Below are 26039 nucleotides of genomic sequence, written 5' to 3'. Positions count from 1 at the left end.
ACTTCCACGTGGGAGTCGAAGGGGGTGATTGGACTGACTTGTATATCACAGCCCAAGAACTGACAAGAGCTGTTTCATGGTGGTGACTCAATAAATGTTTGAATTAAAGCAGGGAGGATCTTCATTCCATATACTATAAAATTAAAATCATAGTCTCAGAATTAATACATTTTTTGCATATATGTTTATTTTTGAGTATCTTAAAACCATTGGTACATCCAAACCAGCATAATGCTTTTATTTTCCAATACTGCTGAATTAGGGCCCAAATGCCTCAGAAGTGAAGACGAATTCTTGTTTTCAGATATATCATAATAACATAAAATGTGAGGCTGATGGTTGCCATATTTGAGCAAGAGTGTTCTGAGTTGTACAGTACCTGTGACTAGGAACATGAAATGTCAGAGCTGGCAGGAACTGAGGTCTAGCCCAGTGTGCTCCTTGGAGCCTCCAGAGTTTCATTGGGAGGTTTTTGGGGATGTGGGTAGGAGCCCTACTCTCTCACCAGAACAGCTCTGTTTTTAGTTGTTTTATCTTGGAGTTTTGGAATAAGATTAAATTTGCTAAAAGTGTTCTGCTGAAATTAACCAAACTTTCCTCTCACTCCCCTCTAGCTGGCCTCTCATTCTACACCTGTGGACACAGAGTGTGATTGCCTCTGGTCGTGTGCTCAGGACAGCCCAGCTGGGACCAAACCCAGTCTTGACTGTCCTGACTCCTGATTCAGAATCCTCTCCTCCTACTTTGCTGTCCCTCAAATTTTCCTCCACTTTATAGGTGTCACTAGGGGCTCAAGAAACATTGAGTGGGAGCTGTGTCAGGTTCTGAAGATGCAAAGAAGGGGGAGACATGATGCAGGAACCTGATTTATGGAGAGTGGTAGTTGACAGTAGCCACTGGCACCAGGATCTCCTCCTTTTATCTAAAATTGGTACTTTCTAGATAATTCTGTGTCTAATGCCTCACACATAAAATGACATGGCTATGTGATGAAAGTGTTCTAAAACTGGGTTATAGGGATGGACACACAACTGTATTTATTAAAACTCTTCAAACTATACAATTAAAATGGGTGCATTTTATGGTGTTTAAATTGTATGTCATTAAAGCTGTTCAAAAAAACCCGCAGAGGTACACCTGTCCTCCTTAACTTATAGGAAACTATGGGCATAAAACAAAATGGCCCCATGAAACATTTTAAAGGCATGCTAGTACTTTCTTGTAAATGTCTTCTCACGAGGTTGGTTACAGGTCAATTCCATACTCATTTATTGAGTCTCTGCTGTGGACCAGGTCTTGAGGTAGCAAGGGAAGAGTTTGATGGAAAGGGAATGACAAGGATGCATATCAAGAGGCTTTTTTGGGAGGAGGCAGGAGTGTTTTGGAGGAGGTAACTGGAAGTGTCCTCTTTCTTTTACTGAGTTCCTTCATGTCAGGGCGCCTTCTGCTTTGAGTGATAAATACCTACCTGACCACAAAGTAGTGGTAAGCAATAAAATTTTATTACGTCGGGTAACAAGAGATCCAGAGACAGGCCCTCCTGAAGTTGGTTAATTTGACAGACGTCTCAACAGTGTCAGGGCTCAGGGTCACCTCCTCTGTGATTTTCTTGGCTTTCCTCTCATGGTTGAACTATGAATGCAACAGTGCCAAACATTATACCGTCCTCCAACAAGGATGAAACAATGTTAAAAGCAGAAAGACAGGGGCAGCTATTTTCCTAACATCTCTTTTTTTTGTTTTTATCAGGGAACAAAATCTAACAGCCTCCCCACCAGCAAATTTCCTCTCACATCCCATTGGCTGGAAGTAGGTTACATGCTCACCCCTAAACCAATCACTGGCAAAGGGGAGTGTGAATATTATTTGCCGAGACATCTTTCACTCATCCCTAGGGCTGTGGGAGGGTTCCCCATTCCTGAATGTAATGCCTGAACACATCAGAATTCTGTGAACCAGGAAGGGAATGAGGAATTGCTGCTGGGAAGTTAACCAACAGCATCTACGACCACACTTAACTTTTTTTGGACAGAAAGCAATAGATACATGACTTGTTCCTTTTCTTTGTTGGCCACAGGTGTCATGTCTTCTTTGTGAAACTTCTCCATGATTTCAATCTAAAGAATTATTCTTAAAGCTGAGACTCTCCTAGGCAGTTCTTCAATAATACTGTATTTCTTTCAGTGTTGTAAGTTTTGAGTTTGGGTACTCATATTTCACTAGCACAGTCAATAGGAAAATTGGTGAGGAGCTGTCATTATCCAATTTAAAGATGCTTAACTTTTTCCCTCCCTTTAGAACATTTGGCAGATTCAGTATTTGGGAGGTTTGCTATTACTAATTAAAGAGAGATGGAACGTTGGTAACTATGTGGGCTGAGGAATATGGAGACAGGTTGGTATTGATGGCATTTGGAACTAGTGCCCCTCAGCACGGGTTAATGAGCCCAAGGCATCAGGGGCCCAGAGTATCTGAGACGGAAGGTTTCTAGCTCTAGGATAGGGGATGTAACTGATACCTTCCAGCCATGGGACAGAAAACAGAAACATCTGCACAGAAACAGAGTGAGTCCCTCTAGTTCCCTCTCCCCCTTGCTTTCACCTCCCCTCCCCCCGTCACATCTCAACCTTAGACCACAGTGTGTCTGTATTATAGATTTTTTAATTGCTTTGATTTTTTATATCACTCTCTTTGATGTGACATTAACCATAATTTAAAAAACCACATTTCAGTGATATAAATTGTACCAGGACAATATAATTGATACTTACATAGATAGCTCTAGGTTATGATCTGTCTGCAGAAACTGACCTAAACTTTGGGAAATACCTAAGGCCATTCAAAGCCATTAGGATTGTTGGCTTTGATGCAGAATAATAAATGCCTGTCCCGGTAGACACTAATTCCCTTGGATTTTTCTTTCCATCTTCTTTCCCGAGTCATCAAACCCCAGTTTTCCAACTCTTGATTTCCCAAATACCTTACAAATGCTTTCGCTGTCTTCTAAACTGGTGCTTTTCTGTAAATGGAGAAGATTTAACATCAGACAGACTTTCAAAAGCATATGATTCAGGACATATTTGAACTCGTTTTGAGTGGCCTTCATGTTTTTCCCTCTTTGCTGAGGTCTGGTGCCTGTCCTTGCTGATGAAACAGCCCCATCTATGAACAGGCAGGTTCCCACAGAGAGGCCATGGGACATACTCGAATGAGTTTACTCCCCACGTGTGTGTATGTAAAGAACATTTTGTCAGTATTTGTTGGCTGTTTGAGGTTGACACATGTTCACATACAAATACATCTACAGCTCTCTCTTAAGTTGTTTCATAATGGAGCTTTTTCATTGTTTTGAGTACCATGTTGACTTTATAACATACACAAATGTCCTGTTTCTGATGTAGTGATGTGTGGAAGAAGGCAGTGAGAGCAAGATTTAAGCTTTTTGCTCTTTATAGGTTATGTCTGCTTACTCGTGTACCTGAAAAGTGTATAAAATAGCCTATAAAATAAAGACTAGATAAAATATACACGTCTATTTTCCTGAGACCAAGGAAACCTTTTTGCTTTTATGCTTGAGAGAAGTGAGGCAGTCAATGGCATTTCATGACGTCACATGATTTGAGAGGGGAAAAAAATGAAGAGAATACATATGCATGAGCCCAAAATGAGCAATTGGAGGTAGTTTTCTGAGAGTGACCCTTTCTTTATGCAGTAGTTATATCCTATCTGTTAAGGGTGTTTTCCCTGAAGTTAATGTGATAGAGAACATCGTCTTCTGGGCCAGCTCATTAGATAAAGCATTATAAAGGTTGTGTTTTCTTTTCTTCTTACAGGCAAGGATTACTGCAAAGTAATATTTCCGTACGAGGCACAGAATGACGATGAATTGACAATCAAAGAAGGAGATATAGTCACTCTCATCAATAAGGTAAACAAAGTTCCCTCGTGCCTTCTAAACTGTGAACCACTTTGGGGTGTTGACTGGATAGTACAAGCTTTTGTTTTAGCCCTTGAAACACTTGATTTTTCTGGTCCTGAACTCTTGAGGAAGAGTCTTTCATCTTTCCTCTTGATCAGGCTAAGTCCAATGTATCCAGGTAAATGAATGAACTTGAAAATCAAATTGATTCTGCTGGCCTTGGAGCCAGATGCAGATTTGCGTGGCCCTGCAGAAAAAGCGTGTCCCAGAAGGGCTAACCTGGAAGGCAGCCTCCTTGGCTGGAGAGCCGGGCCTCCACAGCAGCCCTGGCTGCAAAGCTCCGGGTCATGAGGTTTTCAAGGAGGGGCTTTAAAAAGCCTCACAGGCAGAAAACACTTGAAGAATGTTTGCTGTTCAGATCAAAGACAGCATGCCTGAGAGAATTTTGCCTGTCTTGTTTGGGCTAAGAAGGCTGGACAATTTTATTATCGTTACAGACAGCGCCCTGTAAACATAGAGAGAGCTATAAAATCTGTGTGAAGTGAGCAACTTAACAGGGCCTGGACCATGTACTGTTTATGTTTTCATGCAATGGTACTCACCAAGTAGGTGGTTGAAAGATATATTATTTAGGCGATTCCTAGAATATATGGCCTTTTCTCTGAAGTACAGGGTTTTTATGATGGTCGAATATGATGGAAAGCTAAACAGCCTTTAAGATGGGTGAGGTGGTTTTTTTCTTGTATCCGAGTGAGTGGCGGGGAAGGAGGAATTCCCTTGCACAAGTGTGACTAGGAGATCATCCTGGCTGCCTGTCCCTTGTGCAGGGTGGGAAAGCATTGGCAAGGTGAAGGATGCAGGCAAAGGGGAGAGAGACTGGGGGTTAGGTTGGGAGATGGGCCCTGGGTCCCACTGCCTCTGACCATTACTCGGGGTGGGGGGCGATGGTGCTGCCTGCCCCCCCATCCCACACCCCCAAGTTTGTCCATAAAGTGATCAGTGGGATTTACCTTTATAATCAAGGATGTTTGCCTTTGGGGAATGTTTGTGCGTTTTCAGAGCCTGAGCCAAAGATGCCGGGGAACTAATGACCCCAGAGGTTAAGTGGCTTGCCAAAGGTCAGATTATTTTAGGGTGAGAGCTGGCCCTCTCAGCCACTCTATATGAAAGTGGGCTAGACAGTGCTAAGAGCGCCTTTCTGGAAGAGCAAACTATTCCCTGCTGTCTGATTGCCCAAGAGCTCGTCCATCTTTTTACCTGTAAACTATTCTCCCCTGAACTTACTGCAGTATATCTCTGTAGGTGTTAGATGTGGCAGGAGGAAATCGGAGGAGGGGAAATGCTGCCCTTCCTGTTCCTTCCTGCCTAGGAGGCTGAGCGGTTTGTCTCTTTCTTGACCACCCTTCTCCCCATCCGTCCGCGCCTCCTTCAGGCTGCTGCTCCGCATGGTGCATTTCCTGTTTTGAATCAGACCCTTAACCAAACACGTGGAATAAGGAAGTTGTTAAATGGGTGTGAAGCATAATACAGACACTTTGATAATTAGCACAGACATTTGGCTGGACTCCTGCAGGGTAGGGGTAGAGCGCTTTCCCTGGTAATGGTGAAGCAACCAGAGAATTGACTAACTGCCATTCGTTGCAAGGAGGGGGGACTCGCTTTCTTCTTTTTGTTTTTGTTTGGAGGGAGGCAGCCTCTTTTTAATTGAAAACCAGATATATCAGTAATATTCCTTAGGTTTTGGGAAAAGAAAAAACCACCATGGATGGTCTCTTATCTGAACACGTGTGTTTCTACCTTAACGTGTTATATTCCAGTGCTTGTCGTTTGATTACGTGTGATGAGAACACATTCATCTTGATGATTTCATTCCTACCTCCCAGCCCGAGACCCAGTCTGATAAAAAGAATCAGATTTTTCTAAACAGCTTAGTCAGAAAGGGGCTCTCTCCTGGTCCCATCCATACAGTAGGGAAAGAGGAACAGGCAGATGTGACAGGCTGCTTTCAAGAGTGTCCTGAGAGTTGCACATGATTTCCCTGGTTTCATAGCTTAATGTATTTAGAAGCAGTTTGGAAACTGTGAAGCAGCTTGCGGATATTACTATTACATTTGCAAAATGGGCACTTGTCATCCTCGCTGTGCACCTGGCCTCTTGACCTGACTTGCACACAAATCCTGCTCCTCAGGCATGGGGTGCCTCCTCTGGTCTCGCCCTGCCCCCACTCCCCAGCCCAGCAGCACCAGAAGCTAGACATTCTGCCTTCCTGTGTCCCTGCCACTTCCTGTCCGTGGTAGAACCAGGCCCAGGCTGGTTTGCACCTCCCCTGGCCGAGTGAGCAGAAAGCTGGGCCTCCTCCCTCCTCCTTTCTCCAGCACCTTCTACAGCACCTGCTTGGGAGGAGAGCCCGGGAGTGGTCAAAGGTGGAGGGGTGCTTCATACCTAGCACCGTGGCCCCTTCTTTTCATCATCCCATAACAGCACTTTGCCCCTGTCACCCCTCTACTCCAACAAAAGCCTTTAATGACTTTCCTCTCCTTTATTGTAAAATCCAGCTAGATTATCCTCGCATGCCCTGGCAGTCTGGCCACAGTCTGGCTTTCTGGCCTTGGTCCCCATCGCTGTTGTACATGAACTCTCCCGGGACATCCCCATCCTGCTCGTGCGTCCTCCCTAACTTGACCCAGACCATGTTCTTGCTGCCTTGGAGGCCCTCTGCCTACCCACTTAGCTGGTTTGTCAGTAACTAATAATACAGCCAGTCTTAACTCATGCTGCATCCTGTGCTTGGGCCCATTTTGAACTCGTTGCTTAAAAAAGGTCCCTTAGGCTCTATCATTTTGTTTTTATTATTATTTTATATGATCTGTGAAATCAGGTCTCTTGATATCCTGTATTCCTGCAGATTTTGACTTTTATTCTCATAAAATATCTGCCAGCCTTGACCCAGCATTCCGGTTTGTTGGAAGTAGCACATTAAAATGATAATTACTACATAGACTACCAGCTCAGAGAAACCAGGGTTTGAACCCCAGCTCCACCATTGCTGGCTGTGTGTCTTTGGGCATGCCACTTAACCCCTCTGAGCCTCAGCTTCCTCAGCCATAAAGCCGACCTCATAGGACTGCTGTCAGGATTTACAAAGATGCTGTGTATAAAGTGCCCCTCACAAGGAGGGACCCACCAGTGGTACCTGTAATCCTAGGAATTGTCACTTCAACGTTGGCTGCTCTTTCTCTGACCTCGGAAATGGGAATGTCAGGGGTATTGTGGCTGGGCCCAGTTTGCTGCTGGGGCTGGAACGCCATGATATGAAGTAGCTAACAATGGTGAAAAGTCTACCTAAAATAGGTGAGAATTCACAATGGGTGAGATTTCAGCCAGAATTTGGAAAGAAAACATGACATAAATATTTGGCCTGCTGAAAATGTGAAAAATGGAGTCTGAGTCCAGCAAAGCCTGCTGACGTAGAAAAGTCTTACCTTTTGCTCTGAGTTAAGGGATCACTGAGAAGTTCATTTAGATGACTGCATATTATTCATACTGTAAAGTGAATATTTTCATCATGATTTGTTTAGTATGCATTTTGATATGCTGCTTTATTGTATGTATGAGTTGAGATGAAAAACTTGAATTGCTGTTCTCTAAATTTGATTGCTTTTGCTGTAGAGATTCTCAATTTACCCCAAATTCTGGCGGTGTTTTTGTTTTATAGTCAGTTAAGGTGGTTTCCCTTTGCTCTGCTTTTCTGGGCTGTGGCAGGAGTCACAGGGAAGGCATTGCCCTCATTTTTAGCCCCAGATTGTCACTTTATGTAGCTTTCTAGAAAATGAGTCAGACACCTTTAGTGGTACCTATGAGCCCTCCGCGGTTCCTGAAATAATGTGCAAAGAACCAAACTATTTGTGTGTGCCTCTGGAAACTAGGATGAAATGTGGCAACCCGAATGGTTTGTTTTTTAGTTTATTTATAAAGAATTCTTGTGGATTTGGGAACATTTCCACTTGTGTGGAACACACCTGTGTTTAGCTTTTATTTCTAGTCATTCAAAAATAGCTCCTTCATCTGTGTTCCTGCCGCCCCCATCCCTGCCTTCCTGATTTGTGCTCAGAGCGTGTTTGAAAGGGTTCAGAAGCCTCTGGGTCTGGTTTCCAACCAGAGAAGCTCCCGAGAGAAGGGCTGAGCGCAGCCTGGTGGGGTCAGGCCAAGGCTCAGCTGTGACGGTGGCCGCCCTTGAAGGATGTTCCTTGCCAGGCCGGTGCCGCTTGGGGCAGAGTGAGCCCAGCTTTGGAGAGGGACGATGTTCCTGCCCTTGGCCAACAGCCTCCTGGCCTCAGAATGATGGCCCTTCCCTCCCAGCCCCCTCACCTGGGAGGAAGGGCTTCCCATGTGACCTCTTTGTAAACAAGGATCTTTAGGTATTTCTTATAAAAAGGCTCCCCTGAGTAGCTGTGTCTTTGACCCTTAACAAAGCAGACATAACCCCCTGTTTCTTCATGGGTATAAGCGTATTTGACAGCATCGAGGTAAACACTAAGAAAGATAGTATTATTGACTAAAATCGTGGAGCAGTAGAGATGGAGTGAAGGGGAAAGAGACAGTATAAGCCAGCGCTGATGTTTGGGGAAGGAATCCAATGGATGCTCCCTAAAGAAAGAGGGAACACAGAGGATTAGCTAAAGGTAGGAGTATAAGGTGACCACACCAAAAATATAAACTAGGAGTTTCACCTTTTCCTAAGGATGTATCAAACCAAGGACCCCAGGTATTTGGAGCTAGACCTGCTGAGAGGTCAGAGTTAGGACCGAATACCAACTAACCCCCAGCCTCCTGCATCTTGACCTCAACGGGTTTTCCTCCCTCCTTTCCTAGACAACAGTTGAGCATTTAACTTAATAGTTGTTCGATCTACCAGCATGAGCACCTTCCCAGTGCAGGACCCTTCTGGGCCACTGGCAGCAAGAGCCCAAGACTTCGTATCATCTTCCTCTTCCCTCACGAGTCTCTCTGGAGTTCAACCTCACAGCAGCCCTGGGAGTTAGGTGGGACCATGGGTGATCTGTCCAGATTACAAGGAGAAACTAAGGCCCAGAGCACAGAAGCAACTTTCCCAAGGGACTCACAGCAAGTCAGTGGCAAAGCCAGGGCAGAGGCATCTCCTGACCCTGAACTTGGGGGCTAGGCAGGGCGGTACTGCCCAAGTTTCCTGGGGGGCAGTCAGATGCTTGTGGCAGGTAGGGCTCAGTCACTCCCAAAGGTGACTTGTCTACTCAATGAGTAATCCTTGTTGCTGGATATCTAGTGCCTGTGGGATTTTCTTTCTAAATTAATGATGTTACCATTATTTTATCAGGAAAACGATATTACCACACCATTACCCCATCCCCTAGCATTTTGGTGTCCGTGTTTCTGATCTTTAAGGTCAGGATCATCCAAGTCTTTCTAATTCCATTGTCACCTCTACAGAAATGAAATGATGGTTAGTGCAGAGGAAACGATGAGCTTGGCTCAGGGCTAATGTTGGTTCTTCTTGTGCCCAAAGCCCTCTTTGTCCTCTTCTTTCCTCCACTTTCCTCCCATGCCCAGCATATTTCGTCCCCCTCTTTTCTTCTGGGCCTGGGTGCCACTTAGTTGTCTGCTTTTACTATGAGAAAGCAAAAAGGAAGCAAGGCAGGAGGCCTGAGCTCCTTCCTAAGTCGTTCCATGATTATATGTTCTTTCGTTTGTTCTAATGTTTATTTTCCCTTCCTGCCTCCCTCCCATTAATTCATTAATTGAAACATTTATTCATGAGAAAAATGTTTTCAGACTACCTTGCTTCATGCCCCACAGGAAGTAAGGATGTTTCCTCAAAGAGAAGTGGTTTTAGGAATCTCAGGAAAGGTTCTCAACTTGGTATAAGAAAGCCGATCAGCTAAATAGATTGCTGGCCTTGACCCTTTCTCTCTGAACTCCTGAAGCTTTTAGCAGAGCTAAAATGCTAGGATTAAATGTGGTCTCAAGGGTGAGGAGTAAATTAGCAGGTGTCACCCTGAAAATGATGACATAGTGACAGACCCATTAGAAGGACATGTTTTATGAGTGAATGAAGAAGTTAAGCATAGGTCTGGGATCATCTGGGTTTACACACATTTGAAAAATGTCAGTGTTCAGCAAATGAGTCATTTATGTCATTGGATGCGTTTCCTGCAGTAGTCTGTCCTGTTAGACTGCATACGTTCTTACTGGAGACAGAAGTCACAATATATCTCCTCCTCAGAGCATTAGAAATCCCCAGGAATCCAGTTTGCTGCTGTTTTCTCTTCCTCTTTAAAGGAACCGGGACCCTGGGGTGGGTGAGAAGATTCCTCACGCCGTGAGTGCATGCGGTCAAAACTCTTCCTCGCTGAGCTTGTTTACCATCACAAGCACAGTTTTCAATTAGGTGAGGATGGTAAGCATAGGACTTGAGGTGGAGAAAATTTCTCTTTCGTTTACCAGTAGACAGTCAAAACAATGCCACCCCAAAATTTTGATGGTGGTGATTGCAGATTTTTCGTAGACAGATGAATTTGCAGTTCATGTAAATTCCCACCTTTATGTGCCTCCACAAATTATATAAAACTGTCCAAAGGGATCCTGTGTTTGTTCAACCTAATTGTCATCTCTCTCCAGCCTGCTGTGCTTTAGTGTCAGGACATTAGTAATCCTTGCAACACCATCTTGGGATACTTTTCTCCTGCAGTACACTGAAAAATCTGCAGATGTCTTAAAGAGTTAGAGAAGCTCTTTCTGTTTTCTATTTCCAACCTTACTGTTTGTATTACTCCAAGAGGGCTGTTGTGAGGATTAAATGAGATGTTGTGGCTGCAAGTGCTTTAGAAACATAAAAGTTAAATTATAGTTATTGCTATGATAAGTTATTATAGGAAGGAGAAAAGACAAACACCCAGTGACTGGAAGTTCTTTCTTGGTATATTGAACTATCCTGAAATTAAGGTCAGTACTTGCCCTGAAATTCTCTTTTATTATTTATTTTAACTTTTCTTAATAAAAAGTAATTTATTATAGTTGTATAGCCCCTGTCTTATGAAGGTATCTCAAAGCTCTTTACATTCACATTTCCATTTTATTAAAATATACTTTTCTGCAATGCAAAGTAGCATGGGATGCACATTTAAGTAATACTTTAAAATTACATATATCATACTTACTCTTGGAGAAAGAAAGATAAATACAAAGAAAAGTTGAAATCACCTGTGACCTTACCACCTTCAGTTACCTCCCTTAATGAGCTATGTTCTTCAAGACTTTTTACACACACACACAATTGCAGTTAAAAATAAAAATAAGGTCATATCATGCATACTATTTTGTAACCCTCTTCGTCCAGAATATATCATGCCTCTCTTTGGCAATATGATTAAATGGTTCCTTAGTGTCCTAATATATAGAGTATGACATTTCTCTTATATTTAGCTTGTTTCTGGTTTTTCCTATTTTAGACCATGTTTAGGCATGTAGTCATCACTTTGTAAATCTTGTGCATGTAATTATTTCTGCCACTTTCTACTACTTGTATAACCTTGGGCAGGTTGCTTAATCTCTCTGTGCCTTAGTTTCCACATCTGTGAAATGGAATAATAGTATCTACCTCCTGGTGTTGTAAAAATTGAGTGAGTTAAAGTAGGTAAAGCACTTAGAATGCCTGGCTCATAGTAAATGCTGTATAAATGTTAGCAGTTGTTATTATTTCCTGATGATAAATTGCTAAATGTAATGCTACCTCAGTGCCTTTTAAAGGCATTTAAGTGATATTCTGGAAGATTGTGCCAATTTAGTCTCCCCACAGGAGTGTATGAGAATGTTTCCTTATCCTTGTCATCCCTGGTTATTATCATTCTTTCTAATCTCTGCTCATCTGATAGGTGTTTGCATTTTTAAAAATGATTACTCAAGTTGAAAATTTTATTTTCCAATTGATTTTTATAAAAATGCTTTATATTCATCACATTAACCTGTCATCTTTCCCATTACAAATGTTTTTTTCTTAGTTTATGACTCATAGAGATATTTAAGAAAAATGTCGTTAAAAATAAATACCTTTTAGACTTAAATTTTCCCCATTTTATAGTTAACTATATAGTGCGGTAAAATTCATCCTTTTAAGAATAGTTTCACTTAAGGCTTTTATATTTTAGTCCTAGTTGGAAAGGGTAGCCGGCTATTAAATGCATTCCTGTTCTGCTTTCCTCAGGGCTTTCAGAGGTTCTATTTAAAGCTTCTATCCTTACGGTACTTTTTTTTTGTAGCAGCACAGAGAGAGCCCCTGAGGTTCTGCATGGCTGTATGTAAGAATCCTCATATCCTAGACCAGAGCTGGGCAAACTTTTTTGTAAAGGGCCAGAGAGTAAATATTTTAGGCTTTATGGGCCAATACAGTCTCTGTTGCAACTATGTGAAAGAATCGTAGATGTAAATGAACAGGCGTGGCTGAGTTCCAATAAAACTTTATTGATGGACACAAATTTGAAATTCATGTAATTTTCACGTTCCTTGAAATATTCTTTTGATTCCTTTTATTTTATAGTTTTAATTATTTTATTGAGGTCATATTGGCTTATAACATTGTGTAAATTTCAGGTGTACATTATTATATTTCAGTTTCTGTATGGACTGCATCCTGTTCACCACCAATAGTCTAGTTTTTATCCGTCACCATGTGTATATGCCCCTTTCCACCTCCCCCCACCTCCTTCCTCTCTGATGACCACTAATCTGTTCTCCTTATCTGTGTGTTTGTTTGTTTATCTTCCACATATGAGTGAAACCATTTAAAAATGTAAAGCTATTCTTAGCTTGTAGGCTGTACAGAAATAGCTGGCAGGTCAGATATGGCCCGTGGGCTGTAGTTTGCTGGCCCCTGAAATAGAATGTCTAGAGACAGACCTATACAAATACAACCAATTAATTTTCAACAAAGGTGCAAAGAAAATTTAATAAAGAAAGGATAATCTTTTCAAGAAAAGATTGGTGCAGTTGGACATCCATAAAAAAAATGAACTCTAACCTAAATCTAACACATTATGCAAAAAATTAACTCAAAATGAACCATAGATCTGCATGTAAAATATAAAGCATAAAAAGTTACTTCTGAAAACATAGGAGAAAAAAGTTGTTAGACATGACCCAAAAGCACAATCCATGAAAGAAAATACTGCTAAGTTGGACTTTGGCAAAATTAAAAACTTTTACTCTGTAAAGATACTGTGAAGACAATGTTGTTGGTTGGTCAGTTTTTCTTACGAGGCCGTCTGAGCCCAGTGTTTAGTAAATAATTGCCTGATAGGTAATTGCATGGATTTTAACGGGCTTGGTTTTGTTCTGCGTCTTGAGACTATTCTTCGTTATACAAGACCACGAGTCTCCCATATTGGACCCTTCCCTACCCCTCCCCCCTATACCCCAATGCCCCTTCTCCCCCAGGGTGGTGAACAAATGTGCCACACTCCACCACTCAGGCCTGGACTCAGCTGAACAGCCTGAGGGCCAGAATTTGACCTGAGAATTGCATTTTTCTCCTCACTGCACAAAGCCTAGAAGCTACTTTTGCTGAGTATAGAGAAAATGACCCCAAGCAAATTTATATGCAAAGGAATAAGTTTTCCTAATAGAAAAGTTTGAAAGAAATGTAGATTTGTCTCATGAAGAATGAAGATAGAAGGTGGGAAATTAGGAATTTACCAATAGCTGCTGTAGCTGGCTTGGGTGTTCTTGACCTTCATAATGAGCATGGCTATGCCCTTCCCTTCTTATTCCTTCCCGGTGCTTATCCATGAAATGAAGATACTCCCCCACCCTCATCCTTCCAGCCTTCTTTGTGTCTCCTAGAGGTGGTGCAGGAGCCAAGAAAATCTCTTAAAACATAAAGAAAGATACTTTATAAATGTCAGTGTCTTTGTCAATGAGGCAAAATGATTTTTTATTATATCTACTATCCTTTTAGTAGAAGAATAGTGTGTATTTGGATGCAGAATCAATCCAGTTCTCTAAACATAAATGAAAATGAAAACTCAACTGTAGGATGCACATCCTTGAGAGGTAAATAGTGCCATTAGCTGTGTACTTTGGAGGAGCTGAAGGTGCCATTAGAAACAGCTTTTAAAACTTAGCATTAAGTGGTAATCTCAATGTAAATGACCTAACAAGTAGAAAATGAGAAGTTTCTATGAAAACGTATTGTTACGTAACTTCACATACTTGACAAAAAAAATATAAAAGTGCTACCTTAACAATTTGCATCTTGCGTGTGACTCGTTCACGTGCCAGATTACAAATACACCAGAAAGGCCCACTCTGGGAACATCTCCTTTTCACATGATTTTTGAAGTAGATTTATGGGGGTAAAAATTCTTTCATTTAGCTGTTAGAAAAAGAGGCTAAAAGCACATATATTTCGTGAGACTTAAGATTATATAAACTACAAATGAAATAATGAAACCAGCAAACAGTTCTCTTATATTTGTTGTATACAAACTATACAGCCATGCCCCTCAGCTCAGGGGGGTGCCCAACATGAATGGTGACCCTGGAGTTGGGCCAATATGGCAGCATCTATTTGGGTGCTATTTTCTGAAGAGGCTCCAGATAGAAGCATCTTTTTCTAAGAGAGAAACAGGCTGTGAGCACTGAGGCCTTTGGGGCTTCTGCTCTGGGTTGTCTCCTATTAAAATCCCCTCGGGCCTTCCTGATGCCTGCCTGCCTGCCTCTCATAATGCCTGTGGAAGCTCTGTTCTCTTTCTGGGGACTAGGATTTGAGTTCAGCTTTTTTCTCATTTCTTAGTGACATCTGGACTTAGAGGTTACGTCTGTAGCATTTCCTAACCCATGTGCTATGAGTGGATTATAGGAGTGTAGGCTAGTGATCCCCTCAGCTCTCCAGGGTGGATGGGAAGGGCCTTAGGTGGTTGGAACCCCCCTCTGGATTGATGGCCTCCAACATCGTTTGGCCTCCAGCAGTATGTCATCGAAATATTATCATTTTATATGTGCACCATTATCTGAAAAAGGTGGCACTAACTTACTGCATGTATTTAACTTTTCCATCTAAAGACGTTTAACACTCACTCTACTTTTCCTTAAGGAATGCTCCACCTTCCTTGTTAGAGAAAGCTGCATATGACTAGCAAAGGAAACTCCAGGATAATTAAAAAACCCTTGTATATATCTTATTTCAGAAATTCTTTCTCTAGGACTTCTTATGGGAATTAGACCTTGAAATAGCTCAGACTTTTAAAGATAGAACTTAAAGTTCTATTATATCTAGAATAAAATAACTTCACTCTAATTAAAGAAACCATCTTTCTAAGCGAGACTGTAGCTTCTGGTTGCGGCCATGATGGAGTAAAGAGTATTAGACTTACTCTCCTGCCACAGACAATTTTAAAATTGGACAAAATACATGACCCAGCTGTTTTTAGGCGTTAGACAATACGTCACACAGGTATGTGGTCCTTGAGAGAAGGGAAGCACAAAGTGAGTTCCACATCAACCCTGGCTCTTTGCCTGGGGGCACTTTCTAAATTGCAGCGTGGGACAGTGGAACCCAAACAGAGCAGAAGATTCACTGGACAGAAGATTCATTGGAAACAGAGATTGTAATTCAGGGCTGCCGAGGTAGCTGGGATTTTCAGGGCAAGGAATTGCAGAGGAGTGAGCTGTGCAAAGAAAGAGCTCCAGAAGTCTGTATATAGGGGTCCCTTGAGCTTTTGGCCAAATACTAAGCTATTAAGTGCATCATTAGGGCAGGACTCCACCAGGCCTGGCAGAAAATAAGTATAGAGAGTGGGTGGGCTGTGAGCTGAGTGAATCACCAGCGATGGGAGATGTCGGAGTTCTGGCCAAGCAGAGTAGGAAAACTCTGCTGAACACACGTGGCATCAAATTGAGAACACCAAAAAGGCAGCCATAGGAATAGTACTACCCCCCTGGACCCAACCTAATAAAACCTAAAACCAAGGCTTGATAGGTCAAGCTGATCTGCAAGTAATTTGCCCACCATGACAAAACTCAACTGTCTTGCAAGGAAGACAACAGAATCCAGTCTCTCAACAATGTAGCTTGCACAGTTGTTGGGAACATACAATCACAAATTGCTATATGTATGAAGAAGCAGGAAAATGTGAGGTATGGTATGGGTAGCTTATGAAAGACATGGAGAGGGCACATTTCTGAATATAGTTTTCAGGCGTCAGTGTGTGCTTCCATTAATACTGGCATGACCAAAAGGAAACTTGATTACTGCTTTTTGTGTGTTGCTCATCCCGGGTGCAGACATGGCACCACTTGGTATGCCATGCTGTGGTAGGCGTCCCACATAGAAAGTAGAGGAAGATGGGCATGGATGTTAGCTCAGGGCCAGTCTTCCTCAGTGAAAAGAGGAGGATGGCGGCAGTTAGCTCAGGGGTAATCTTCCTCAAAAAAAAAAAAAAAGTATAGCAAAGCCTGTAAGTTATTGCCCAATAAAAAGTCAGGATTTTTTACAAATAGGTGAACTCTTTGAGGTCATGATGTCCCAGTGTCAGAAAGCCATGAATGACTGCCTAAGCCTCAGTGAGCCCAGGATGTTGACTTTTTTGAAATGTGACATTTTCTTGAGTGAGCTTGTCCCTGGGACTGTCTCCTCGGCTTCCCTCATTAATTGTGGTCTGCCAGGCATTTCTTCTGACACTGAAATAGACCATGGTTCTGTTTTTTGCCCTGTTACCTCATAAACTGTGATGTCGATAAGCCTGCGTTAGTAACTAACTTATGGGGATGCTGGAAATTCTGAGCAGAAATCCCAGCCATGCAGAATAATTGCATCTCTTGGGGAGGTGTTAACAAGCAGAGGCAGGGCTGAGTGCTCCTGCTCTCCAGCTTCTATGGAGCTTTCTCTCAACAGCCCCCCAAAGCTCCGTGTAGAAAGCGTTCATTAGTAAATATTAAATAGTGCTTTTTGTACTGCTGGTAGGATGCTGAGGGGGTGAGACTCCCTCAGGGTACTCCAAGGCTCACTCAGCAGCCACACCAAAATTGTACAACACTCACCTTTGCCTCAAATGATGACTTCCATCAGAGAAGGTTGTGGAAAACAGCCATGCTGGCTAACTTCTGGGAAATGGTACTAGGGAGCGTGGGGACAGCAGACCACCAGGAGGATTGACCGAGCAGAATGCTCTTCTTTTTCATTTGGATCAGCTGGTGAACCCATTTTCATCTTTTCATTTTTTGCTTTAGCATGTCTATTTCTAATCTATAAGTTCCAATCTAAACTCAAATAGGGCACTTATAGTGTCTGAGAAAATGTGGCCTACATTTTAGAAGTACTTTTTAAGTTGCTACCACAATTATGAACAAATAACAAATTCAGGACAGACAGCAGGTAAGCCTGACCATATAGATGAATCTTTCTTGTGTAGCTAGTCTATACCTGCCTCTTCCTCCTTCAATCTGACCTCATTTCTAATGTTTGAAAATTGAGAGACATAGATTAATTGTCTGGGGGAAGATTGGGCCGTCCATCAATTCGTCCATTCAGCCAACATTTATTCAGAACTGATATTTACCAGGCACTGTGCTAGGTATTTGGTGGATACAGAGTTTGTGTAAAGATAAAATCCCTTGTCTTCAAGGAGCTTACCATTTTGAGAACCTTGCTACTCAAAGTGTGGGCCATGGACCAGCAGAACCTGTTAGACATACTGGATCTCAGACCTGCCCCAGACCTATTGAATCCAAATTGGCATTTTTACAAGATCCCCAAGTGGATAGTATACACATTAAAGTTTGAGAAGCATTGGTCCAAATCATTGATTCTCGACCTGCACATTGGAAGGACCTAGGGACCTTTGAAAAGAACTGATTCTTTTGGTCCCACCCCCCAGAAATTGTGATTTAATTGGTGTGGGGTGTAGCCCAGGCATTGGGATTTTTAAAAATTCCCCAGGGGATTCTAAATGTGCAGCCAGCTTTGAGAAACACTGATCTAATATGTTGCTTTGCACTCTTGACAAAATGGAGCCCAGGATGATATTGTGGCTCATTCTTTTAACAAATTTACAAGACAGGTGGCAAGTTTGTCTTTTCTAAATACTTGAAGTGCCTAGAGTAGAGGCAGACACACCAGAGCTCACTGGGGGCTCCCTGCCAACAGGTTGTATGTCAGGGAGCGGCCTTTAGCTGGTCTCTGGTGCCAGAGCTGTGCAAAGAGGTGGAGCACTTCAGCCATGTTCCCTCGGGCCTCTCTGGCAGTATGGAGCGGACTGAGGCATGATATTGACGTCTGGGCAAGGCCTCCCTGCTCAGACACACGCTGGGGCCTTGGCATCTCTCTCCTTGGCCCTCCTCCAAGTGTGTGAGCTGCTGCCAGGGGCTTTCACCTGAGGGTGGTGCTGAGTCACGTGACAAATGCATGCGAGCTTAATTAAGAAGCTTTCCCAGCCACAGTGTCCCTCATGGTCTCTGGGACCGGTCCATAGAATCACAGTAATGACAGTAACAACCACCAGCAGTTGTGTCGCTCTTTACACCTCGCGAAGATTTTCCTGTGTATCAAGGGACTGAGACCTGGGGTTTTTATCACTAGTGACCACTGATGTATCAGGCGGCCCAAGTTTGCTCCCTTCTCTCTAGGAGGTGTCTTGGGTGTCTCTGAACTCTCTCCCTCTGACCCTTCTCTCTGAGATACTTAGATGACCCGAGAGAGTACAGAACATAGAGGGTGGAGTACAGCACACCTAAGGTTTTGTTTATTCGTTCCTTAAAAGGAAAAACATTTGTATTTTAGAAGGAAAAATATCGTATTTTACTGTAATATATACCTGGTGAAGAAGCATAGAGAAACCATTTGGGCCATTTTAAGGACTTGATCATGGAAGAGTGAGCATCTGTGTGAGAAATAGAATTCTTTCCATTCCCTTGACCCTTGATGAGGGTCCAGGTCTGCTTTCCTTTGCTTTCATGCCAATAGAGTTTATGTCTAATCATCATTGTTCCAGAAATCTTCATCTACATGTTTATCTTTTACTCTGTCCCACCGCAAACTCCCACCTCATTCAGAGGCCATCCCCTCACCTGCCTAAAGTCACCCTAAAATCTTCCAGTATTGTGGCCACACTGCCTCTCTCCTTCCCCCACCTTTTGCCATCCTCTCTGGGGACATGCACTCCACCCTGATGACATTCTAGCCTCACAAGTCATTGATAACCTGTCCCTCCATTCGGTCCCTGTCACTCATGGGTGCCATCTTGCCTCACATCACTGTTCAGTAGACATTGGTTGGCAGCCTCCTGGAAGCTAAGCACTACCTTCACTCGAAGTGCCAATTCTTGAATATTCTCTTCTGTGACCCCAGCTTCCTACTCTCCCTCTTCTCTTTCTTCATGCTTGGTGATCCTGCCCTTAACCTTTCTCATCACCTTGCTTCTTGCTTTCATTCTCTCCTTCCAGGCTGCCCAATGTCTCTTGGTCCAACTTGTTTTTAAATCTAGGCTAGCACTCCTGCTAGTGTCTCTGTGCCATATTGATTCACTGTGTCTGCCTCTCCCACAAGGCTCTGAGCTTGGGAGCCCCAGAAAGACATGATGATCTTTTTTCTCCTGAATTCCTCTCCTACCCTACATGTTTTAGGTCCTCAGTAAATAAATTGAATTCACTGCTCTTTTACGCTTCTGGAATCACACAGCCCTCATACGAATAATTCTCTCCTCATCTCTGCCATCAAAAGGCTGGTTCTTTTGTCTGGTTTGTCAGAGGACTTACTTTCACTTCTCTTTTTGCTGTCAAAATTGTTCCTGTTTCCCTTAAATTAGCTTCTATCACTAGGGGAGAAAAACAGCCTCGGTTCTCTGAAAATCTCCAACCCACTCCAGGCATCTTGATCCTGCGGCTGTTTTCTGTCCTGCAACGAGCTTCTTTTTTCACTTTTCTTAGTATTCTAAGTCACAGTGGCAGTTTTCTTTTTGGAATGTGCTTCTCTCATCCACGAGCCTTGTCTTTGTTCTTGTACCAATCAGGACAGTTAGACATATTGTGTTCTGCTTTCCCTCTCTTACCTTGAGCGATGCAGTGATTGGCACTGTTAATCATTTCTTAAGAAAGAGAGTATAGAGGAGCCATCCAAGCCATTCCCCACTGATGGGGATATAGTAAATATAATTTCATAAGCACTGTTTTCCCCTGTAGGCCGGCAGGAGTTCTAAAGTTATTCTGGATGTGCTTTTGCTTATCAAAATTTTCTTTGTTGGTTTTTCTCACCTATGAAGCAAAAGATTTCATTACATTGGTTCTTGGGTTACTGCTTCGTAAGGCTAAGGTGAAACATGGATTTGCACCATTTAGAAAGTTCGAAAGAAAGCCTTTTAAAAGAAATGTAGCACTTAACAATATTTGAGTGCCTTTTGTGGACGTAATTCTGTATCATATGATCTGAAATAAATGTGGAGGGAAGTCCAGTCCTCGCATAAACAAACCTTTCACACATGAAAAAGATTTAAGATTATTTGAAAAGCTGTTAATGATTCTCTCTTCTTTGGCACCAGAGCTCTTGGTTGATACTTGTTATCAAAAAAGACCTTGTGTAATATTGTCTGTCTTGCACATAAGTCTCTAAGCTCCCGGGAGTTAGGGATCATGTTCTTTGCATGTTTAATGTTTGGTGCCTTATAGAAGGAACTTAAGTATATTTTGCATTCAGTAGATATTTGTTGAATTGAATATCATGAAGTGCAAATTAACACAGTTGTGAGTGTTAGAGAAAAGATAAAGCATTCATTATAGTCACCTTCCTAATGGTGAGTTTCAAGTTGGGTTTTGAAGATGAGAAGGACCTGTTCAGAAAAAGATGAGGAAAAAAGTGTGCCAGGCATTTCCTCAGATGCAAAGCCTTCTGGATCGACAGACTTAATTTCTCAGGATCAGGAGTAAAGAAATTCCACCCACTACTCCTTCATAAGTTTTTCTGCTATCATTGATGACATAACATCTCAGAGTCAGAAGCCATAAAATTCTGCCACCACCATCCCTGTTTGTGAATCCCTTCTTTGGGGACTGATGCTAGATTCTTTAGGGGATGGTATGACGTGAGCAGGACCAGAATATTTACCTGGGCTTCTCATCATTTTCCAAGAAGGATAAACATTCTCTCATGTTATAAGTCTTTTGAACCTTGTTTTGTTCTGGGTAAATCTGAATTTGATGCTTCAAGTGTGTTTGTTTTTGATGTTGGTTGGGACTAAGGACCCATTTCCAAAACCCACGTTCTCTTCTAAAGCGTTGGTTTTATCCTTGTAACAGATACCACTGGGCGAAGGGAAGGTGGTGATCATTTACCTCTCACCCGACGTGGGCCCTATGTAAATTTATATAGAATCATCACAAGTTAACGTAGATAGAGGCTATCTTGTCCTGCAATAACCCGAATGTTGGACTGCAAGAGATCACAGAGCTGGGGTTAGAAAGAGTCTTCACTGATTCCACAAATATTTGCTATATTGGGCATTGTGCAATGGGCTGGGTTATAACGATGAAAACGTCAGATGTGTTCCTCACCTTGCTGGAATGTGTGATCTAGCAAGGCACAAGTGAGTCACATAAGCTATGACCCTCCAGGGGCCTCTACAGCCAGGCCCGAGGCCAGCTGCCCATCTGCTACCTGAGCTCTCCTGGCCCCTTCCCCAATCCCACTGGTGCTGTGGAGGCTCATGAGTGTTTCTCCATGGGCCCGAAGCGTGATCCCCTCACTTTCTTCAGCATTTCCTGCTCAGATGTAACTTTAAAAGTCCTCTGTGTTACTGGCTTTTTTTGGGAAGCCTTCACTCATTTTGGGCTTTCACTGGGAAGTTGTTGATCATAGTCTGAGAAATTGAGTTTTTACTCAAGGATGTGTACTTGACAGTGGTGCATATATTGTACGTACACTGGGCAAGAAGAAATGCCCAAGCAAGGAAGTTTATGGTAGGCCAGATAAGTCTTGGATTGGTGTGGAGAAGTGGAATTGGACCCAGAGAACAAATGCAAGATGTATTACAAAACTAGAGCAAATCGGAGTTCCAACCAATTGAGTTTGGGGAAAAATAGGAGTGGCTTTATGGCTGAGGTTGAGTGCCCAGGAGACCCATGAGGCTATCAGGCTCAGGATGGAAGCTTGGCAAAGGCTGAGCTCTCTCTCTCTCCCTCCCTAGCACCTGGCACAAAGTAGGCACTCAATTAACGTTTGACGAGTCAATAAACAGAATAAGGATTATTCAGGGGGAAGCAGGTTTGATCTGAAAGAATGAATAGATTTATTCATTCATTTAGTGAGCAAACATTGGGTTCTTGAGATGGAGGAAGGGCTTTTCATGATGACAACTGTGCCCCATCAACATCGAAAGAAGGTGAAGGAGAGCAGTGCATTAATGAGCTTGCGTAAAGTGTGACTTTTCTTATGCTTGGCTGACTGTCGCAAAGCCCTTTTTAATTTTGACAAGCTTTGTGACAGGCTAATCAAAGAGATCATTTGTGCATGTGATATCTTCTAAACCACGTTTGCAGTTAATGATATAATTTTATTTCAGTAAAATTAAAACGAGTAAAATACATATCCTCCCATCTTTAAAGGAAAAAAAAAAAGATCTTATTGGTTCAGGGCATCTAAAGGCAGCACTGGCTGTTGAGTCCCACCCAGCAGCAATAGCACACTTAAGTTTTTGTTCTCCATCTGACTTTGGGGTTTGTGCTGATTTAGTCTTAGTAACCATTGTCGCATTGATAGTGGCCTCAAGGAATGGGCCTCCGTTCTCTCTGAAAGGGATGTCAGACCTCTCTTTCTGGGGAGGGTGCTTGCCCCATTTCTCATTCTCCGCTCTCCTGTTTCCTAGGACTGCATCGACGTAGGCTGGTGGGAAGGAGAGCTCAACGGCAGACGAGGAGTGTTCCCTGATAACTTCGTGAAGTTACTTCCACCCGACTTTGAAAAAGAGGGCAATGTAAGTCTTCGTGGCTTCAATCTCAGTGCTCCACACACTGTCAGAATTGTGGCTTCCATGAGGGGACTTGGGATGCGGGTGGGGAAGTTTCACGTAATGTTGAAGAGCGCTGGCATTTTAGTCTGGCGGACCCATGTTCTGAGCCCTTGGCTGCCCTCTACCCAGTGTGACTGTGAACAACTCCATTAACTCTACAAGCCTTGGTTTCCTCAGCTGTCAGCCAGCGAGAGTGATCCTTATTCTAGGTTGTTACGTGAATAAACAAGATAATGTGTATAAAGCACTTGGTGCAGTACCTAGAACATTTAAGCACCCAACTAAATGGCAAGAACCCTTGGGTTCTCCATTTGGTAAGTGGATTGCCTGTGTCCTGCACAGCACATCCTTGGGGGTGGTGAAGTGGCCAATATTGTGGAAGTGGCTGGAAAGCACATTCTGAAGCTGAGGACACAGAGCAAGACCTGCTAATCTTCCTACAGTGTATATGTGTGTCTGTGTATACATATATGGACGTGTATACGTACACGTCCATATATGCATATATACACACACCTCTGATCTGTGCTTTCTCTTTCTTTGTGGGATCCCATTTTACGATGCCATTGTTTAAATGAGCTAATCCATCTTTATTCGCCTCACTCCAGGTGAATTATTTTTCTGATGATGATGTAACACAAAATGTTGGAAAGTTAGAAGCATTTTACATTATAAGGGGACAGTGACTTGGCCTTTTCCATCCTGTTCTGCACCTCAGAGCTCTTTGCTCAGGCTTTCACATCATTTCTGCCTGCCTTTCCCAGCCTGGGCCCTCTTCATGCCCATGGGTGCTCTGTTACTGGCCCATGAACTTCACCTTGACCCATCACCATTCTCATGGAGCTGAGTTTCAGGAAGGATAGCTACAATACTAGTGGATTGGTTGCCAAGGATACTAAACAGCATTGATGGTGTATGCACTGCTTAGATGAATGGATATAATTATTCAAGAAGGTAGGTAGTGTTGGCACCCACCAAGATTATACCCTATAGATCATTAGATTGGTTTGAAGCCTAAGGCCACACCTTTTAGGCTTTTTGATGGCTTACTTTCTTGTATTGTTTAGCTGAAAGATATTCTGTTCCACACCTCTTATTTTCTCTTGGAATCGAGTTTGGGGTTCAGAGAATCTGGATTCTGCTTCCTAGTGTTTTCCAGATCCTTTATACTTACTTCTGGTCCATGGGCCACACTTTATCAGCATGACCTGCAGCTTATTAGAAATGCTCAGACCCCCTGATGCATCAGAACCTGCATTTTAACAAGATCCTCAGGTGATCTGTTTACACGTTACAGTTTGGGAAGCACTGGTCTAGAAGCAAGTATCTGTCTAAGTAATGACAACCTCATCTGCCAGTTCCCAACCATATTTTAGGAGGGAGAAATTCACAGAACAAAGAGGAGCTTACCATTCAATAAAGAAATTTTCCACCAAGCAAAATCACTTGAGCCATTTTTACTGATGAGGATCGCGGTAGTGGCTTACCAGTTGACAGAATCCATCTCTGAGAGAAGCAGATGCTAACACTTAGTAATGACCAGATAGTAAATGTTTTTAAACAATAGGACGCAGGAATCAGTTTGGCAAACGCTTATCGAGTGTAGTGGTTGTGGCTCGAGGCTGCAGCACCTGGTAGACCGGGCTTGAATCCTGGCCCTGCACTTACTTGTTCTGTTCAAGGTCAATTCACTGAATACCTCGAAGCCTCAGTATTCTCATCTATAAAATTGCAAGAGTAATGGTACCTGCCTTGTTAACCTGTTGAAGAAATTAACTGAGATGATGCATCTGATTTCCTTAGCACAGCACCTGGTACTTGGTAAAAGCCCCATACGTGTTAACTATTGTGGTCTTTGTAATTACTATTACCACAAGGGTGGGAAGGCTCCAGCTAAAGCTGTGCAGTAATGATGGAAGTCTGACTCTGCTTATTTTTGCTTTGGCTGGTCAAATCAACACAGAGTTATCTTGGTGTTTTGGTGAGCTTCCTTGGGAATGCAAGTACCTCTAAAAACTTTGATGAATAGCCTTTAAAAAGAATTCTAGTGCTTTATAAAATATACTGGTAGAGACCAGCAAGAACAGAATGGCATAATTTTCATGTTACTTCTCATATTTTTTCAGGATCTACTACCTGACAATTATGTTTCATGTTGATTCATTTATTTGCTCTGTATTTGTTGGGTCCGTTCTCTGGGCTGGCCACTCTGCTGGTTGATGGGAAGTAGAGAGTACATATGGTTGTTGCCCTCATGGGCTTAGAGTTGGGCAGTGCATCTGGTGTTCGGGGCCATAGAGACCTCCCAGACCTTTCCGAAAGGACACTGAGGGTGGGCCTCTCCCAGGGAATGAAAGCGAGGAGGCCATCCAGACTGCCCGTTTCACCTTCCCACTGATTTTTGTGAGCCTGGTAAAAGGTGTTCAGATCCTGAAGCATTTGGATGCCAAACCCTTCATGGTGACTCCTCTCCCTTTGACCAAGGAGTCTTAGCAAGCACACTGTCCTATTAGACGTTTGTCACCTTCTTGGTTCTAGCTGAAGTAGTATGACCTTGAAGTCTAAGGTAAATTCTGGATAATTCTTTTAACAAATGGGTAAAGCCTGTGGTTGCCTACATTTTGGCACCCTGTCTGCTAGTTTCTAGCATATTTTAGTGGGGCAATAAATTCACTCAGGTGAGAGAGACTCCATGGCATACTTTTCTAGAAGCTCTGCTCTGTTACATAATGTGTTAAGGAAGGACTTCCACTGAGACAGTGAAGTTGTCAGTGATGAGTAGACTCATCTTGGCTTGCTCACTGAGGCATGCACGCACGCTCTTTGGGGCCCCATGGGCATCTCTCCAACCCCAGACAAGCAACTACTATGTTTTTGATAGGTCTTTTAACCTTGTCCCTAAGAAGCAGAAAACTCAATTTTAGGGAAACAATAGTCATATCTGTCAGACAAGGTAATACCTACAGCTGAGATGTGATTGTATAATATGACATTTAGCTTTTAGAAAATTCAAAGTATTACATCCTTTTCATCCTCTCTGGCCTATAAAACCAGCCAACCAGCTTTGCATCAGTTATTATACCAGCCTTTATTGCTGC

At 42.8% G+C, this 26039-nt stretch overlaps 1 protein-coding gene across 9 annotated transcripts in view; it reads left to right on the top strand.

Moving 5' to 3' along the window:
• SH3KBP1 (SH3 domain containing kinase binding protein 1) overlaps positions 1 to 26039 on the top strand; it is a 315045-nt gene that overhangs the window by 224581 nt on the left and 64425 nt on the right. For all 9 annotated transcript variants that reach the window (XM_070603477.1, XM_070603481.1, XM_070603483.1 and 6 more), the window contains 2 exons: positions 3834 to 3928; positions 22798 to 22905. In XM_070603477.1, the coding sequence (XP_070459578.1) occupies positions 3834 to 3928; positions 22798 to 22905 (203 nt within the window). The remainder of the gene's footprint in view (positions 1 to 3833; positions 3929 to 22797; positions 22906 to 26039) is intronic.

Source organism: Equus przewalskii, chromosome X, assembly GCF_037783145.1.
Source record: "Equus przewalskii isolate Varuska chromosome X, EquPr2, whole genome shotgun sequence".
Taxonomy (NCBI): domain Eukaryota; kingdom Metazoa; phylum Chordata; class Mammalia; order Perissodactyla; family Equidae; genus Equus; species Equus przewalskii.
The sequence above is the reverse complement of the archived record's forward strand: the minus strand, read 5'-3'. Positions and strand labels throughout refer to the sequence as shown.